Source organism: Rattus norvegicus, chromosome 1 (genome assembly GCF_036323735.1).
Source record: "Rattus norvegicus strain BN/NHsdMcwi chromosome 1, GRCr8, whole genome shotgun sequence".
Classification (NCBI taxonomy): Eukaryota; Metazoa; Chordata; class Mammalia; order Rodentia; family Muridae; genus Rattus; species Rattus norvegicus.
The window spans coordinates 201,437,602-201,457,601 of NC_086019.1; the positions used below are offsets into that span (position 1 = coordinate 201,437,602).

The 20,000-nt window shown below is 47.4% G+C and overlaps 1 protein-coding gene across 15 annotated transcripts in view; it reads right to left on the reverse strand.

The window, feature by feature from the left end:
* Nucleotides 1-20,000, reverse strand: part of Ebf3 (EBF transcription factor 3) — a 117,999-nt gene that overhangs the window by 11,156 nt on the left and 86,843 nt on the right. For all 15 annotated transcript variants that reach the window (NM_001415982.1, NM_001108506.3, XM_039083383.2 and 12 more), the window contains exons 10-11: nucleotides 19,781-19,907; nucleotides 1,347-1,435 (exon numbers count right to left, since the gene is read on the reverse strand). In NM_001415982.1, the coding sequence (NP_001402911.1) occupies nucleotides 1,347-1,435; nucleotides 19,781-19,907 (216 nt within the window). The remainder of the gene's footprint in view (nucleotides 1-1,346; nucleotides 1,436-19,780; nucleotides 19,908-20,000) is intronic.

The window sequence follows — 20,000 nt, forward strand, 5'->3', positions numbered from 1 at the left end:
GCCTCTGAGGTGTGCTGGTAAGAGTCCTTCCCGCCTCCTTGGAAGTGTGATAGGGTTGCTTGGAGGAAACCAGATGCTCCCCAACCAGGAACCCCAATAGGCACAGTAATATGAGGACCTTCAAAGACCTGGGCTGAGGGGTAAAGGACAGCAATCCTGGATGCCAGGAGAGTTGCCAGGACCTCTTCTGCAGTCGCTCGGCCTAAGGACTGTGTTGACAAGGGCCTGCCTACGGCAATGGACTTTAGGTGGGTGGGTGGGAAGCCCAGGGCCCCAGCCATAACAATCAAGCCTGGGTTGAAGCCGGCAGCAAAGCCCTGTGGGTAAGGGTGCTGCAGAAGCAAACCTCAGTTCTTCTCAGGACAAACTGCTGCTTCCAGGCTCACCCCCAGAACAAAACCCCTTCATTAACTGCTCTGTGTCTGAAAAATGTCTTCCCGGGCTCTGAGGGTCTGTAAGCGTCTGACAACCCCGTACTAGCATGTTCACAAATTAAAGAGGAGCCTAATGATACTGCTTATGTTCACGCTGAGTATTAAAAAGGTAATGTCTAAAAGGTTTTATTGTGTTAATAAAACTCAGAGGTGGTCAAGACTTGGGTACACAGAGGAATGGATTGTAAAATAATCAGTTATAATATTATGACTTCATTTTGCATTTTCAATTCTGCCTTGGAAATCAGAGAGGGCTTCTAAAAAGAAAGAGAGAGAGAGGACAAAAATTATATCAAAGGAGAGGGGAAATTGTAAGCTTGACTTATCTTTAATGTTATACATCAAAATGGAATTTCTGTGATATGTGGGTTGTGCATAAACAACGGGGCAGCGTCTGTCTTTGTTGGATTTAAATGAAAAGCCCCCTAGATATTAATGTGTGGACTTCATTTGTTAGCCTGCTAAGTCGGGGACTTATAACAAAAGCTTTGTAAACAAAAGATTAAACTGAATCGAGCTTTAGAAAATGAAAGGAAAACAAGAGTCAAGTAATCACAGATCAGACTGGAGCTGCCTAGATGGAAATCAGTGCGGGCTACTGGAGTGGAAAATGTTTAATTGAACTATTTCATTACGCGGAAGTTTATGTCCCCCTTGCAGAATCCAAAATATTGGTTATCAGAAAAGCTATTTTTTTTCTCCCTTTAAAGAGTTGGCCCTCCAAAGAAACAACATACAGTGAGAATCCGTCCATGTGCCACTGTGGGCTAGGAAGCTCCCCATACCTGTTGGCCTTGATATGGGTACAGGGTTTGGGCTGTCTGGCATTTGTCTTCCCGGAGTATCCATCACCCCTGAACCAGAAGCAGATGACCCCAACCTGTGAGGGGCATCATGTGCTCTTGTACTAACCTTGGGTAACCTTTCGGGGTCACCTGGATGTCTGGGTATCACTTTCTGCAACCTCTGGAAGCCGTAATCTATGGTTGGCTCATTAAGGGCTGCAACAGGGACACACAAACACAGAGCAAGTCAGTCACTGGCGTTACATCACCCACGGTGCATTTATCGCATGCTTACACACAGATGCACAGTTCTTCCCCACTGCGCTCCCACGAAAGCACCCCTGCATGTTTGCCCTGCCTTAAGGAATAGACTCCCCATTCCCCACTTCTTCTGCACATAAAAGCAATGATTATTTCTAATCTATAATTAGACTGGAAGAAAGTCAAAGGGTGGCTCGGTATATTGTAAAAATGGCGGTGCAGTCCCGCAGTGACAGGTCTTGAGGCCATATATAGCCATCACCACAGCCATGATGTGGCGCCTGCATCACACGGTGCGTTCCTCACCAGCCAGGGATTTATGGGAAACTGGCAATTATGACATATGTCCGGCTATTGCTAGCCTCAGATTTATCCCTGTGGTCCTTTTTTGTCTAGCATATTGCCTGAGCACAGACCAGGCAGGAGGAACACTTACTCTTGCAAAGCTTTAATAATCTGTGAATGGCTGACTACAAACTGATATAGAGCACTATCATTCCACAGCTGCAATCCACCAGCCCCACGAAATTGCCGGCCACAAATAGTAATTAATCTTTTTATCCCTCAAATTGTAATTTTGACTATGAACTGTGCGTGGCCATAAATCAGAGGCACATGCGCCCTGTACAGTGCATGAATCACAGCCGGGACTCCATTCGACTGCACACACTGTGTTTAACAAGCTTTATAAGGAGCCATCGGGCTTTATTACGGCTCTGCCTGACTCCAACAAAAACTGAGCCCGGAGGCCCGGGGACACGAGTTAAGATGAAAATACTTATTAGAGTACATTATTTCTTGATGTAGATATCGTTTTCTGTGGAGTAACTCCACGGTGCATGGCGCGACATAAATCAGGAGGTTTTCGGAGACTAATAAGACCTGCCGCCATCTATTCATTACCCCGCCCGCAATTTGGGCCATCACTCATTAGTAATTTGATGATTAACGCCACCCAGGTCTGCAGAGTGCGGGAGAACACAAAAGGCCAGAGCTTCCTAAGAGGAAGCTTGGGGCTGCCTTGGAAAGTGCTCTCCACAATAATTGGTCACCATTATCCTTGAGTGCTGAGCTGTCGGTGCGTCTTGTAAGCAACCCAGGACGCCTTACACGTACACTCAATAATGCGCCCGAAAGTTGAGGACCACAATATGATTTGACATTCCATCATACATCCCGGAGACAAAGGTCCGCACAGGAATGTGAAGTAAGACATTTTCTTGTTAATAAAGCATTGATCCAATGTATTGATTTTACATGACACGGCTTTTGCTGGGATTTTGCCCTCTTTTTTCTTTGCAAATAGTAAAACCCTTCAAAATGCCTTGGTGTATGTGACATGGCAAAATTTCTAACTCTCTGTGATGTAAATTCTATATGTGTAAAACCACTTCATAATCAGACCATTAATCATCAGAAGCTGTCAGCATTGACTGGGGGGACAATTTGTCATGTCTCTGCCTCGGCACGGGCAAGGGTGTCAGGCAAAAAATGCAGTGTGGACATCAGGGAGGATGGGCTCCAGTCCCAGCCAACGACTTGGTCCAAAAAGGGTAAGATGAAGTATTATGTTTCTTGATCGGGGTGGTGAGGGGGGAAGGTGGCCCAGTGTGCATTCCTAACATGTCAGGTTTCTCCTCTCTGCCAGCTAATCACCACGACTGTTTGACTTAATGAATCGGCCTGATGAAAGGTGATCAGAAAAGATAGATGGGCAGCCGTTATTGATTTCATGCAAATGCCCCTGACAGGTGATAGGCGCTTTAATGCAAGCTCTCAGAGGCTTTATGACTGTGATAAGCATACACTCACTCCGGGAGAGCATTCTCAGTGTCTCGGTTGAAATGATACTCTTCTGTGACCCAAAGTGTCACACAAATGGTATAAATATGAGGGCACCTTTCATCTCTTGAGTCCAGCCAACAGGCATTAGCACCGTGGTGAATATGCCACCAAATTAATCAGGGGAGTTCAGGCAGGGCACAAAGGTATGCCAGGGCCAGTCCCTACCAGACTGGCTGGATGAGCCACACAGCAAGGGACATAGCGCTGCTGTTCCAGCCAGAAGATGTCCCTCCCCCAGGGGTCAGGCTCCAGAATCTCAAATGTATTTATGTAGCAAAAGTGTTGGAACCTGCCTCCTCTTTAGTAGCAGGGGCCTCAGCAGGCCTTTACAGTCCTGGCAGTTTCTGCTTCGATGATGGGTCTTCCCATGTACATCTGGGTCCCCTGGAGCATTCTCTGGTCCCACTGAAGGCCTGCCATGGCCAGCAGCCCTTGGATCCTCAAGGAGCCCATCCCTACCCATGGCTGGTGAAGACTGGTTCAATCCTCACTGGCCAATTCTGCAACTTGAGGAGAAAGCACGAGACCTCCCCACACATCTAATAACCCCTCGGCATGTCGAGTTTACAGCCTAGAGCCCAGCCGAGCCAGGGCAAGGCACTGGCACGTCCAGTCACAGAGCCCCAAGCCAGGCCAATCAATACCACTTTCCTGTTTTAGAACTGGGTAATTATGAGGGGGAGAGATTGCCTGACCTTTCACCTGCACTGCATTACTTTGCTGATATTAAGATAAATTGCCTGATTTTGGGTAAACATATGCTGCAATTCAAACTGTCAGCACTGGTTTGCTCAGGGATAATTTGTATTGATCTCCCAGCTTCTTCCCAATTTTGCTTACTGACCTCGTGGATAATTAGAGAAGGAGCCCTGGGTGAGCTCAAGTCGGGGATGAAGAAGAAATATGAAGAAGAATAAAGCAAATTTGTTTTATGTTAATATTTGTCGGTCCGCCCCTCACATCTGTCAGCATCAGCAAAGCCATAAATTAATGCATTTCGTTCCCAAGCAATTTATTCCAAGGAATTATTTAGCAGCATGCTTAGTCTCTGAACATGTGTCACTGGGTTAAATTAATTTAAACTCTGCCTTAAACACAACAAAACAAATGTTATTTTCTGCTGAAGGGGAAAAAACAATAACGTTTATCAAAAATGTATCTGTAAGCTAGCACCTTTCTGCATGGATTTCTGTCAATCCGTGAAAGGGAGGGTGGGTTTTCTAATAAATCCCCCCTCCGGAAGTAATTAGCACCCATTATTTGTCCTGAATTCAAATTTCGCTAAGATGGCCTGCTGCCTGTAGATGAATGTATGTGTGAAATTATATCGTTTAAGATATGTCAGATTACAAGGCTGTTGTATCAAAAGTCATAAAACAAATCTCCCCTGTGAAATATCTCTTTATTAACTGTGCCATAAGATATTAACATTCCTCATTTAGTGGAGGGCCTTTTATCTGTTTCAAATACATTATTCGTCCTTTTGGAGATAAACTGTATTAATATCCATTTGAGTAGGCTACTGTGGCCTAATGCATAGTAATTTTTGTTGGAGAGCTTTTATTTTAGAATAAGAAAATTACACAGCAATAAAACCTGAATGAATCAGAAGCTAGAATGGCCGGGAATCACATCCCATGCCAAATGAGCCAAGCAATCAGGCAGCCTGTGAAAGGCCAGATATCCGGCTATCATATGCAGGCCAGTCTCCAGCGTGGGCCCTACAAATAGAGCCTGACATGACCACATAGACGTGATTGCGCACGCCGGAGAGCCTGCAGCTTGAGAAGGGCGCATATTTAAATATATCCCAGTGTACTGGAGTTAATCTCGTTACTTTACATGCATTGAAGTCATAACAGAAGAAGCGTTCTAAATATTTAAGTCATGCCCATGTACTGGGGGATTAATCATAGCGCAATTGATAAAATTTTAACGGTCTGTGATGTCGGTTCAAGTTGGGATTGCCAGAGCTAATGTGGCAGCCGAAAATGGCATCAGGCTTTGAGCTGCAGCTGGGGCCAGAGTACCTCCAACTGGCCTGCTGCAATTAGAAATGTACCAATGGGCGACCGTGCGGGGTTTTTCTTTCTTGTGACATCAGTCATTGGAGTTTACATTTTGATGGCTGAACTGTCTTTGTCAGCCAGCCCTGCTCAGGGTTCTGTGTTTGTCTCCAACCTCCCAAAATGTAAATGGCTTTCGTCAGACTTCAATGGCTAATCCATTGGTGTGTAAACCCCATTCACTTATGTGAATAAGAGGACATGCTCCTGACCACAGATGACATGTAGAAAACATTGCAGATCAAAAAGACGATGTTTAGGGCTAGGATGCTTTCCTGCAGAGGAAGAACTCCTAGGAGTGAAACTAAGCCCCCTGAATTTTTGGAAGGCCAACTCACTCACCAGAAATTTACTAAGCAGCTACTATTCTTCCAGGGCTCAGCTGTGCCTGCTCCCAGTGGTGTGAAACCAATCCTCAAGGGCAGCAGTCAAGAGCCAAAACTTGCTGTGGGCAGCTCCCCACAACCCCCAATCCAGGCGGTAGAAATGGAAGGGACCATTGCATGAAGGAAGGGCCACAGTGACAAAGCTGAATTGTGACAAACCACCTCCTGAACACCTTCCTGCCATTCCAGGGAGACCTGGATCCAGCTGCCAGCCAGAGAGCAGTGGCCCGCCTTTAAGGACTGCTGGAGTAATTGCTTTTGTAGCCCAGCTGTATCTTTAAAAACGGTGACATTAAACACACGAGGGGGAGACTCCCAGGTAGAAAACAGCTGCTTCTAGCACCATCTTTCCACCCCGGCAGCCCAAGCCAGCAAGCAGGTTACAGTGCAGCAGAGTCTCCTGCCCAAAGCCCGACTCCAACAGGAACAACAGGAAGACAGTCATTTGCTCCATTCCAGCTGCTGGCTGCAGCTATTAAGTGAGCTCCAGTTTCATTTCAATAATGATCGGCTTCCTGTAACTTCCCAATCATGCATTTGTCATAATGCAGTAATTTTCTTGCTACAAACAGATCCTCATAATGAGGCCGTTTTTCACATTAGCAACATAACTACATAATAAGAACATCTGTAGTTCCTTTTCCGAGGGACAAGAGCGCGCTTCAATTAAGGCGATGGGTTTGTTAAATAAGATATAGTATATTTTACTAACAGGGATGCCCAGGCCCTGCCCCAACAGACTACAAGCCGTCAGTGTGCCTGAATGAACACAGGTTGTAATGTGTAAAAATTAAATAAAGTAAAATTAAATTGCTCAATACAAAGACATTCCTCTAGAGGGTGTTGGTGATTTTCGTGACAAAGTGCTATTTGCTGACAAGTAGTTTACACATTAACCAGCCGAATCCAAGGGGGAAAAATGCCAATAGCAATTATATCACCTTGAGGTTATTAAATGTCCCACTGATAAGTAACTAGGTGAGCTTGACCAGGTGATAAAGACTGCTGTGAGCAAACGATTGCTTGTGAAGAATGCTTCTCTGGCCTGCTGTTTCTCCAGATAGCTTTTCTTTCAAAAATGACTGTATAAAAAGTTACACTAAAAAATGTGTGGCTTCGGAAGTCAAAACTGATACTTAGCCCCACCCCCACCCCCACCCTTCGTGTCCCCTCTGCTCCAGCTAGAGCACTTTCATCATTCCACCTCAAAACACTACACAAAGTCCCCAAATGCCTGGGTTTTTCTCTCCCCCCTTTTTTAGGCTTTAAAATGATGCTAAGTTCTCCACTTTATCATCAACTGTCTCCTGCAAGCGCATTTCATCTATAAGAAATTCAGATGCTCGGGAAATTAAAATTTCAAAGATCTGCTGCAAAAAAAAAAATCAATGGGGCAAGATCAATGCTCATAGAAATTTCATGAACTTTGAACTGATCCGGGCATGATGATGAGGGGTGGCTGGAGTCGCAGGCAGCTGACGGCTCTTAGTGTAGATGAGAAGCAGCCGGGCAGCGGGAGGAGTGCCACAGTTTACACGGGCTTTTGCTTTCATATTTTGTTGGACAAAAAATTTTAATTTTTAGTCTATTTCAGTAACAAGCAGAAACGAGGGGGGGGGATCACCTTCCCAACCCAGCGTGTGGATCTCCCTGTTTAAGAGCACCTAATGCTTTGCACACTAACGCGGCCACAAAATGAAATCGGTTCCCTTTGCAGCCGATTGCAGGTGCAAATTAATATTGTAAAATGAAGATCAATACATGGACAGGGCCAAATCAATAGTGGCTAAATTATTGCTGCATTTTCCTCCTCATTCAAGATGAGTTGTGTTTTCCTCTCAAAGTCAATACTTCGCAGCTTTTCTCATTAATTTCTCAATAAATTTGGCAATGAATTTCAATCACAGAACTCGGCAGGGTGAGCTAGGCATTGTGGTGTGCATGGGAAACACAAAGGCCACGCGGTCCCCACACCGCTCACTGGGGTGCTGGCCTGGCTAAGGGACAAACAGTGAATTCATAGGTCACACTTCTGCACTTGGAGGTCAACCCCAAATTTGGTGTCTCCTATGAGTAGCTTGGGGTTTGTTTGGTGTCTGCTCTGGGTCACTGTAGGGGGACACATTCCCAATGCCAGGCCCACTTAGGGTTGGCCTCAATTTCCCATCAGTTCCTCCAGAACCTACCATGTTCCATCAACACGTCTTCTTGGAATAAGAGCACCACAGTGACTTCCGATTGCAATTTGGAGCCTCCCTGTACACTCGGGGAATCCTGTTCTGGTATTCATACAGGCAGCCCAAGCCGGCCTACTGCACAGGGACCCACTTCCATTCACCATTGCCTGGCAGCGGATGGCAGCATTGTGATGTGACACCAAATGCAGAAAAGGGGGCAGCCCATCTTCCTTGTTACCAAAATAATACCCTTGCTGACAACTATTGGACTGCATTCAAACACTTTTGTTTACACACCTCAAAGAATGCACTGGATTGTGGCTTGCATGAGCATGGGGGAACTACACCAACCAAGCCCAGCCCTGCAGCTCAAGAAAACCCAGGCCCCGGAGACTGCACTCTCATCACCACACCTCTCCATCTCAGGGTGGTCCAGCACAGACACACCCCAGACAAACATCTAAGGTCTGCCAATCCCTGGTGTGTGTGACAACCCCCTCCCCATCCCCAAAGCTGTAATTTTAACCAGCTCTCTAGGTAGAGAAGTATGTTCCAAAAGGGGCAGCAGTGAGTAAAACCACTCTCAATATCAGACAATCACCACAAGCTCCCATACATCACTCTGTGCTTCAGGAAAGCAAGTTCCCTGTGTCCTCATCCTCTCAGAGATTTCATGGGAGGTAAAAGGAGGTCATAAAAGCCAAGAGAAACACTCTGTGGACAGCAACAGATGCACACATTTAAAGCCAGCAGGAAAATCTCTGTGCGGAATAGAGTTGCAGAGGAAGCTTGGGAAGCCAGCTCTCCCAGGCTACAGACACTCAAGCTGTGACCTAAGACAAAGGGCCCCTCTTGAGGGCTGAGGGTCCCTGCTCCCATGGCCTTCTGAAACCTCTATTTCCTAGAAAATATTAAGAGGGTTACTCAAGGTGACCCTACAGCACATGCCAGACTCATTTAGAACAGTGCATATAGCTGGTGCTTAAAGGTGCTGAGGCCCAGTGGCCGGGCTTCTGGAAGACACCCAGACCACATGATGAAGCTATCAAGTATCTCTAATTTTGAGGAACAAAATGAGCACACTGTCTTACATCTTCGTGGATTTGTCCTTAATATCTACATGTCCATGAACCTCTACACACATAAAAGCAACCATGTGGTACATCTATCAATGGAATACTATTCAGGCATGTAAAGACATATCTCCAGACACATGCCCCAGTGGAACCCAAGAATATCATACGCTATGTGAAAGAAGATGCTCCAAAGGGTGTGTGCTGGATGATCTACTCTTGACAAAGAACCAGAATAGACAAATCTACAGGAGTGAGGGTTAGACCCGTAGCAGCCAAAGCCAGGAATGGGAAGGAGAAATGTGAATGTGGACCACAGTTCAGGATGAAAATCATGGAGATAGGGTTGTACACCACTGTGCATATAAAAACCCTTTAGTCTCTCAGCTTCTGTTGGCCATCTTTGTAGATCAGCTGCACACAAGGCAGATGTGAGGCTCCTAGTATTTACACCCTATGTTGACTGTGGCACTGCTCACAAGGGTGAAGATGTAAAGCCAGTCTAGACTCCATCAGCAGTAAAGGTAAGGAAGAAGCTCATGCACACTATGGAGTCTTAGCCATGAAAAAAACAACAAAACAGAAATCATAGATTTTCAGGAAAATGGGCGGAACTGGAGATCACCATGTTAAGTGAAATAAGCCAGACTCAGGTGAATTTCCAATGTTTTTCCTCATAGGCAAGATTTAGATGCTTTTTAAGTAGAGGGGACATAAAGATCCGAAGGGAAGAGGGGAGGAGCAGGAGGTGGTGATGAGGAGGAAAGACAACACACTGCATGTTGTGAGTGTGTGGAAATGTCATAATAGACCCCATTGATGTGCATGCTAGCTGTAGGTGGGAGAACAGCAGTAAAGGCTTTAATCTGGGTGCGCCTGCGCTGAGGAAAATGCTCTTCTGCATAGTGTCTGGCAGGTAGCACAGGTGCTCCAGCAAGAGCAGGGACCCATGCCAATTGAGGAAGGCAGAACCCAGCTGTGCACTGGGGGAACCCCCACATAGGATTTCCCAGCATGGTTTACCTTCCTGCCTTCCACTGGCATCTAACTCCAGGTCTTTCAGGTTGAATACAGAAGGAAAGAGATATTTGGAGGCAAAGCCTTTAAAGATGTGCCAGGATTAGCATAAGTGCCGGAATCCTCATAGCTCAGGCCTTGTGCATAGGGAGTTGCACTCTACATGTGCCACAGAGAGAAGCCCGCTGGCCAGATTCGCTGCTGCATGGCGGTGACCCTGGCTCTCAGGAGACAGAGGCAGGAGAATTAGGCACCTAAAGCCAACCTGAGCTACATCGTCAGATGAATTAAAAAAAAAAAGCCATGAAAATGGGACGGGATCTAGTTGGGAAGAAAATTGCTTTCAGTAGGGGGGGTGGGTAGAAAAAGAAAATAGGGAGTGAATGACCTAAAATATATAAGATGAAATTGTCAAAGAATTAGGAAAGGGAGAGGGATGGGGAGGAAGGGTCAAGCTCTGCTCTCATGCATGTTGGAGATCACAAGTTGTCTGGTAACCTGAGGAGGCTGGGCCTCACCTGTGACCTTTATAGCTTCTCATGCCCCGCCCCACACTTGCTCCCTGGACACCCAAGAGCAGGCTACATTTTTAGTGGAAATCTTCCACACCCTGGCTGAGCACTAGGGCCATTTCTAGAGAAAATCCCACAGCTCTGCCCCCTGCATGTTCTCGAGGAGCCACTGCTATTCCCTGAATCCAGTATGTGAGAATACTGTTGGCATTGAGGCTGGTTTTAACGTCTCTCCACACCGTTTCTGTCCCACAGGACTGAGTCAATGCAGTTATGGTAACGTTTGTGCTCCATGTGTGTCACAGGCCATGGAGATCCCAGGGGAGCTTCCAGAATGAAGACAAGAGTAGCTGCCCTTGGCAAGAACCCACTGCTGCACCAGCAAGATGTGTTTCCCTCACACAGGGGCCTTGAGCACCTCAACAGTTGCTGATTTTCCTTCCCAAGGGTCACCCACAATACCCTACTGAGGACTCAGCCTAGACATGCATGAGATAAACACTGACCCCCAAGAAGGCAGATTCCAAACCACAGTGACCTGTGCTGCACCACCACACCATATCTAAAACTGAGACACCACGTTCCCCTTGGGCATCCAATCATCTGGCTTTCCCAAGCTCCTGGCTGAGGAGCAATGAAAGAGATGGTGTATCATCCATGGGTAAATACAGGACCCAGTTTCTATTATGATGCCATGACAAAGATCAAATAGAACTTGGGGCCTTATTCAAGGCAGAATGTCAGCACTATCGGTAGAGTGCCCTGAAGGCAGGGACACTGGTGAGCCTGTGGCCTCTAGTAGCTACAGGCTGTCTCGCTCACAAATAGCAAACTACCTTCACTGGGGTAGTGACTGCTGTTTCTACCCACAGGAAGCACATTAGGACATTCTAAAATCTTCAGCTTAGGATATACCCCAGCTGGGTGACAAGGGCACACACAGCAGCCACCTGCCATAGCCATGAACACACAACAGGAGTCTGGACCCTTGATGTGTGTGCCCCTGAGTGCTGACAGACCTAAGCTTCCGTGAGGGATTTTGTGTTGGGAGTACTATCATCAAAGAAAAACCACTGACGGGTAGGTGATGGACGGCTATTATGCACACATGGGGGCAGCTACACTGACGTGGACTGAGATCTTGGCCAGGACCAAGGAGCACAGGCCAGCAGCACTTCCTCATCCCCATGGAGACCAAGGGAGATAAAGGGGAGGAGGTGGACAGATGGAGCAGAACTCTAGCTGAACCCCCAAACCCAACTCACAGCTTTCCAACCGCTGCGTGCCCACGGGATGCCTCGAGGGGCAGATCTGGACCTAGAAATAGAAAGTCTCAGAGATCCTAGGCCTCCCTTGCCTAGCAGTAGGGTTTCCACATGTGGAAGACTGAGAAGTGATGCTTCAGGGGAGAATTTTAACTAGAGTCAAAAAAAGAAAGAGAGAGAAAAAAACTCATGATAATGTTATGTCTTCAAAACAAACAAACAAATAAAAACTCCTCTGAGCCTAATGTACACCAAGATCTGTGGTAGCTCCTGGTCCCTATGGAATTTGTGATTTAAATTGTCACATGATCCCATCTGCACCTTCAACAAATATGCACCACTCCATCAGCCCATGCCTGCAAACCCAAAAGGGCAAATCCCATCTGCTCATTGGGGCTGTGGGAACCTTTGCAGTTATCCGGGGTCAGCAATCTGCATCGCAGACTTCCATTTTGTTGTTGAATTAAAAATCACCCAAAGGGAGGAAGTGAGATCCTGATAATTTTCTACAACAAATTTAAAAGGCCCAGAAGTCAAGCAACAGTTCTTTGAATGTATCATTTATTGGTTGTTTCTGCATCCCAAGTCTTGTTCTAACTCTGCTGGACATGGACAAGACTTAAGACCTTCTAGAAATAAAAGCTTTCTGCGGAGACACATAGGGACCCTGGTCCAGCTGTCCCAGGAGCCAGCCTGCACAGAACATTCCAGAATAAAACACTCCTCCACCATATCCTCTTCATGCCCATCACACATGTGCAAATAGACTCTGTGCGAGGAAACCCAAGCACTAGGCTACGAGACCCCATGTCCCTTGTCACCATAAGAGGGACAATGGGCAGTTTATCTCACCTCCCCTTTGGTGTTGGAATTACCACTTCCTTTTAAAGTTCTCCACCAAGATGTTGGCTCTGCAGCTGCATTGGTTCTCATGATCAACCCCCCAGAGGGTTCCCTGGAGTGACCTGCCTGCCATCTTACCTTAAACCTTATTTTTTTTGTCCTGCTTATTCTTTGTTCGGTCACCTTCATTGTGTTGTGCTTTTAAAATGGCTATCAGTTCATGTTTGTCCCCCACACCCCACTCCCCCCAGTGTCTTTCCCAGTCAGAACTGGAAATAAAACTCCTCTAGTGCTGCCAGGGGGTGGAGGTGGGGAGGATAGGAAACAGGGACCCTGCCTGTGTCAAAGAAAGAGGGTCAGGCCTGTCTCCACCATCCACAACCTGCCTATCCTAAGTGAAGCCAACGACCCTTTTGTCCTTTGGGTAAGACAAATGGCCGTCTCCTCACGGCCACGTCTTGTCAGGTGGACTGCGAAGTCAATACCTTCACCTTGGTATGGAAACTTTGTGATTTATCAGTCCGTCTCCCCTCTTGGGCTCACGCAGCCCCAACATACACAGCCAATCGGGCACATGGAGCAGACCTGGTCACAGCCAGTTGGAAGGCAACCAAAGCCTCTGTGATGACAGACAAATGTGTCTTCTTAGCAACAGCCCAAAAGCACTTGACTTGTACTAATAACAAAAAGGCCACGCTGGTCACCGTGGGTCTAAAGACGAAGCACCCTGTCACCAGCCTGGTTGGGAAATTAGCAAATAATGTTCTTTTCCTTGATAAATGGGTGACAGCCCCGTCTCACCAATCATTTTTAACATTTTGATGCATGCCTATGATCCCACTGGAGGGGCAGAAAAGTTTACTGGCCCTCAATTTTCACATGATGAATGGAACTCTCTAAATGTGCGATTTCTGTATGAGGTATAGTTCATTTTAAGCAATTCTGGTAAATGGGTGTCACTGATTAGGACAAATTGTCTACTTGTGCTGTGCCTCATTCTCCTGCTCTCCTTTGAGACAGGAAAGAGGAGACCACAGGGACAGTGAGCCTTCATGCAACCCTCTTTAAAGGATACGTTCTCCAGCCGTACCCCAGCACCCTCTTGGCACGCAGCAGTTTCCCTGATTGCGGCTCAGATGCCACCCAAGGGAGGACACCAGGTGAATGCTACCTCCTTGCCTGAGGCTCATAGGGACCCACCCACAACCTCCAGTCCCCACTCCCAGGGGAAGGTGCTGGGCCTGGAAGCTTAGCACCTACTCCTTGTGAAAACAACACAAAAATTACCACCCTCAGCTAGCCATGTTTGGACATGTGGCGAAAAGCAAGAGTGGGGTGAAGTTGGGAGGAAGGCAGTGCTATTTGAGTCATAGAATAGCTGGATAAAGTCTCAAATTTGGGAACCTAGAGATGGCCTGAGCTGACAGTGCAGCCCCATGCTAACCTTCAGGATAATCGGCTTGACATAAGAGCCAATGTGTGCAGGGCTATCCATTACTAGGGTGTGGCTGGGTGTGATGAGGACACAGACGTCCTGAGACACCTAACAGGGACCACCATCATGGGTGACAGGTATGACCACAGCCACACGCACTGGAGACTGGGAAGGGAAGTAGGGTGTCTCGTTGTCTTGGCAGGGGAGGTGGAATCTCTGATGACCTTGGGTCAAAAGCCCCACATTCTCGAGCCAGTAGCATAGGATGTGTTCCTGGATTGTGCACAGCAGTGGCTTGGAGCTTAGGGCTGAAATAATTGGGCAGTTTGTGTTTAACATTCGGTTTAGCAGAATGCAAATGGCATGACTCATGGGCAGCAATTTAGAATCATTTGTTCTGCAGACAATGTGGTTTGTTGGGAGAACCACTGGCCTGGGAGAGAGAAAAGTAGAGCTGTCCAGCTGTGGTGAAGGGTGCTTGGAATCCACGATGTGGACAGAACCATGTCTAAATATTCACAAGCAACATTTCCATGCGCCAGAAACACAAGGGCTTTCCCAGGTAAGAATGAAAGACATGGGAGGTAGAAGCCAGCCAGGAGACTCATCAGGACGGAAACCATCTCCTGACAGGTGCAGGTGGAGCGGGCACCCCTCAATATGGAGTCAGTTTTAAGACACAAGCAAACCTAAACACTGTATCAGAGAGAACACAAACTGCTTGCCATTACTGACTGAGGGATGGCCTCCCAAGTCTGACATCAAATGCACACGTCTGTATGAAAATATTCCCATCCAATGAACGCATCACAGACCTGGGGCCCTTCCAGATATCTGCCGTGTGTCCACTTTAGATGTGTCTATGCTGACTGCCAGGATCTTGTTGAGAGACTGGGCTCAGTCTGTTACTGGCGACATGTTGACTCCCAGTAATTTGTGATAATTTCTTTAATTGAGCAAAAAAAGAATTCTCTAAAACGAGGGTGGGTCAATCAAACTTCAGGGCAGAAGGTCAGCAGAAAAAAAACCCAAGTCCCATTCCTGGTGTCTCCCGAACTAGGCTTAAACCCAAGCCACACCAGCAGCCTCTGTTCCTTTGTTAATCAGGAAACATTTAAACATTTTGCCAAATGTCCATTTTAAACTAACACACACTCTCTCTCTCTCTCTCTCTCTCTCTCTCTCTCTCTCTCTCTCTCCCCCTCTCCCTCCCTCCCTTCCCTCCATATACTTCATGCTTGAAAACATGTCTGCAAAAGGAGTTTTCATGAGGATATACTCTCAATTAGAAGCATACAAATTCCAACCCAACTTAATCAGGTAACGCCATAATGTTACTATTCTAATTAAAAAATAATTTCTTTTTATTACTCTTAACAATGTGATGTGTTTGTAGCAGTAAAAATATGAGAGCAAAAGCTGCTTGATGTTGCCTATCTGGTGAGTTCCTCAGGTAGGCAACTCCAGGACTGTTTAATTATTATTAAACAAGTCAATGGTATGCTATTAGACAAATATTAAAACAAGCACTGCACTCGGTTATTAATTTGAACTATTCACTTTTAAATGCAGCAAATATCTCATTAATTTAATTTTAGGTGCCCACCAGTTTATATTGCATTTTACAGTCTAAAGGCAATTTACTATTAACTGGCAATTACATACACAGTGATTGTTAATTCTGCTCCTAAGTGCTAGCCGCTTGAAAATTGTTCTCTCTCTCTAATTTCTGACCTTCTTACAGCAGGGGTGAGGCTCGCTGGGAATACAGAGAACTCCTATGGAAGAGCTGGACATGTCATTTGTGGCTCATTCTTTTAATTCACCGTGCTAATCAACTGAACCGCCACAGCCTCCCAAGGTAATTGTGACTTGAGAGGGACTATGAACAGCAGCCAAGGAGCTGGATAGATGGGGCCTGGCCAGCCTGCCCCTTCCAGGGGCAGAGGCTGAGCACGACCACTCTGGGTTGACTAATAGGGTCTGGTTTTGAAAAATCTGGTGTTTCTCAGGTCACTGTAAACAGCTCATTTAGACCTCTGCCAAGTCCCTCCCAGCCTCTGGCAGGCTAGTGGCAGCCCCTCCTCCAAGACCAGGTTCATTATCCAGTGGCCCTGCGGCCCCACAGCTGGCTTCATGCCGGGAAGGTTAAATGTGAAGGTGTCCCAGCAGCCTCCGGGGCCTGGGCACACTGATGGGAACCAGACGCCCAGGGGATGGCGCCCATGTTGTGACATCCAGAGGGGCTGGCTCAGTTTTCATTGGGGAGAGGGAGTCCCTGTGATTAACTCATTGTCCCATCAATTTCAGGGCAATGCAAATCAGACAGAAGCTTCCAGGCCAGACAGGTTATGACCCCACCTTTCCTCAGCTCCCTGAGAATATAGAGTCCTATATCCCTTACACACATGTGAAATGTATATTCCTGACAATGATCACGTACACACACATAAACACACACACACACACACACACACACACACACACACACGGTAACTAGTTATTTTGGAAGGGCTGAGCTTGCATAGCCTTGAAGCAAATGCTCACACATGAGGAAACAAGAAATCTCCAATCTAAGGGCAGGAGGACCTGAGTCTTGGGGCCTAACAAGTCCAGTCAGCTTGAAAGTAGATGCAACCATGCAGAATGGACAGTAAGTCTCCAGAAAGGCTCGTGAGGCTATAACAAGCCCAGGAGACACTGCTTTCCTTTGGGAGGCAATGGACACTCTGGTCAAGGAGGGCATTCCACCTCACCAGAGAGCAAGGAGCTTCAGAGAGTGCCCTTCCCTACCCATCTTCCCAGGAGAACTGGTAACAGGGACTGCTACCACATGGGCCCTGCCAGCCAATGACAAGCAACTCCTCCTACCCTCCACACCTGCATTTGTTTACAAGTGTTCAAACCAGCACTGGGGACAGACACAGTCAAAGGAAGAAAATCAAGACCTGGATCTCTCTGCCATAAAACTGCTTGTAAAAATTTAAAAAACAAAACAAAACAAAAAAACTGGGGTTGGCCACTTCTAAAAACCAGCCATCTTCAACATTCAAACAAAAACCCCAAGAATACAAATCTTGGGAAGAATACAGATCTCAGGGAAGATCTTGCTTAGAGCAGCCCCTAAATAAACCAGCAGGACCTCATAACAACCTCACTGGAGAACAAGGAAGGCAGGCTGGTGAGGAGCAGGCAAGGATTGCCAACTGTGAACATAGGCTTACTTGGGTGCCACCAGCCAAGCCAGGCCACATGAGCAGAATAGGGACTCACTCAGTACACCCAAAACTGACAAGGCTCCCTCAGCTCACTGTCAGAACAGAGCAAGTATGCGCCATCTCCACATTCAAGGAGCTCAAAATGTGAACAGGTGCCCACGGACCTCAGCAGAAGTCCAAACTCTCACTAACTTTCCACAGCTGAAACTATTTACTAAGTGGCCTCTGTATGTCAGACACTTTGAGTTGTCCTTGATCCTTGCCAAAACCCCATGAGGAAGCAAGGAGAGAAAATTGAACTCAGAGGAGTTCAAGTCAACACGGCCCAACAGTTTGTACCCTGAGCCATAGGGCCATCTAGTTAAATGTTATAGATTTTTGCATAGGGCCTGTTGGCCAGAAACTCAGCCCTATATGGTGCCCACACCGACAGCTACCTTGAGGAGGAATGCTGGATGGGCATGGAGTGGAGCAGGTGCAGCTCATTCATACACATGACCCCAAGGCAAAAGTGCTGGGGGGTGACCAACCTGCCCAAGGTAGGACTCCAACTTCTTACCTCCCTAAGAACTGGACACCCAATATGGGTACCCTTCCCTGAACAGCAAAGGCACTCATTGGAAGGAATCGGTAGGTGTTCCAGAATTGACTATGGGTTAATATTTAATAGTAGCTTAAGCTGAATGTGAATTCAAGACATCTAATGCACTGAACATCACTGCTGAGCCCAGCCTCCCTCAGCTATATACAGAGCACTTACAAAAATTGTCCAGTGTGAAGCCCGTTTGGTGATACAGGGAGGAACTGAGCGTGCTCAGTGAACAGTGTGCTGAAGGCAAGAAAACGCTAGTGACGGTTACATGAGAACATCTCCCCAGAAGGAAATCAGAAATGAGTGGAAGCGTTACACTTTTTAAAGATGTCCTGTTTTGTCATTTGTTTTGACACATCCTCAAAATCTAGAGGAACTCTTTCAACCTCTAGACTTTCCAGGAGGCCAAGAATATCCAGATCCCCAAAGTGGACGGGCACATCAGCCTTCTGCTATGCTGTCACCCCTGTATCCCTTCATTCCTAGGACCCTGGTGCCCCACATTGACCAGGTAGGGTGCTGGGTTGTCCAGAGCTGGACACTCTAGAAGAGTGGTCCTCAGCCTCCCTAATGCTGTGACTCTTGAATACAGTTCCTCATGCTGTGGTGACCCCCAACGAGGACATTCTTTCCATAGCTACTTCATAACTGCGACTTTGCTGCTGTTATAATTGTAAATATTTTTGGAGATAGGGTTTGTCAAAGGGATCACAACCCCTAGACTGAGAACTGCTGCTATAAGATAAGGCTCTTGGGTGGCCGTAGGCCTATCGAGGAGTGGGGAAGTCTATCCGGAGCCAGTCTGCTCCTTTAGTCCTTCCTGGAAAAGGAAAGAACTCGCCACTTCTGTGATTCCATGAACCTTAATGTGGCAGAAAGGGGCCTCAGAAACCTCCAGGCAACCTGTCTGCTGGATAGGACAGAGGATGGCACCTAGTGGGATACCAGCCCAGGCCCAGGGCTCCTTCAGGTGGTAAAGGAGGTCAATCCCAGGGCTCCAAGACCTACAATGTGGATATCACCCAGCCCCTGCATATCCACAAATAATCAACAAACATTCATCCCTTCCATGATCCCTGGGCTTCCGCAGGTGCTGTCCTGCATCAGAACCATTCCTGGTGCCTTACAGCCTGGGAACAGACTGAGATTACAAGTCAAAACGCAGATAAGTGGGGTAGACTTCAGGGGACATTTGTCTGCGGCACCTATGGCAACCTCAAACAAATCATGTCAAGTAAGCACTTGTGTGAGCCAAGCAGGATGTAAACACCCCTCATGTCGCACGCACAGGGGCCACACAGGCCACCCATTCTATCCATCTGGGCTTGGGCTACTTGTATCCTCTGGAACTTTGACCACGTATAAGCGACAGAACCCTGCAGGGCCTAGGATCCCAGCCTATAGCAAAGAGGCCTGGCTTCCACAGGAAGCCTAGGTAAGTGACAGGCTGTGACTTCTCCTTCCTGGTCACAGCTCAGGCAACTGAAAAGCAGTGATGAGGCAGACTGACAAGTGGGTGGGCACAAGGCCTTGCAGGCAGCCAGGCATGAGGCAGCCACTCTCTGGGGAGCTGGAAGCTGCTGCAGTTACCAACCACTCTCCATGCTCCACTTTGCTCAGTTGGTGAGAGGCAGAGGCCTTCGGATGGGGGGAAACGCCAAGGTCACACTGCTGCATCTGTCCAGCCATCATGAGCTGTCTAAGATGCAGACGGAAAGGTGCCCCCGATAAAACTCAACAGCGTGCCAGGGGTCCTCCCTCACTCCTCACTTGTACCTCCCCCGCAGGACCCCTGGACACCCACCCCTGGAGGCTCCCACTGAGACGGAGCACCCACCACTGCCCAACAGAGGCTGGAGCTACGTACTCACCAGTGTAGACAAAGCGTCCAGGAGCGCCTTTGCAGAACTGCTTAGACTTGTAGGAGAGGGTCACTTCAACAACTCCAGGGATGTGTCGCGGCGGCGTCTGCACTCGGATGGCGTGGGGGGTTATCAGCTACAGAAACCACACATGAACAAGTGCTCAGCGGTGCAGGCCCTGAGAGGCGGACACTTGCCAGTTGGATATAATTACAAAATGAGCACAAAT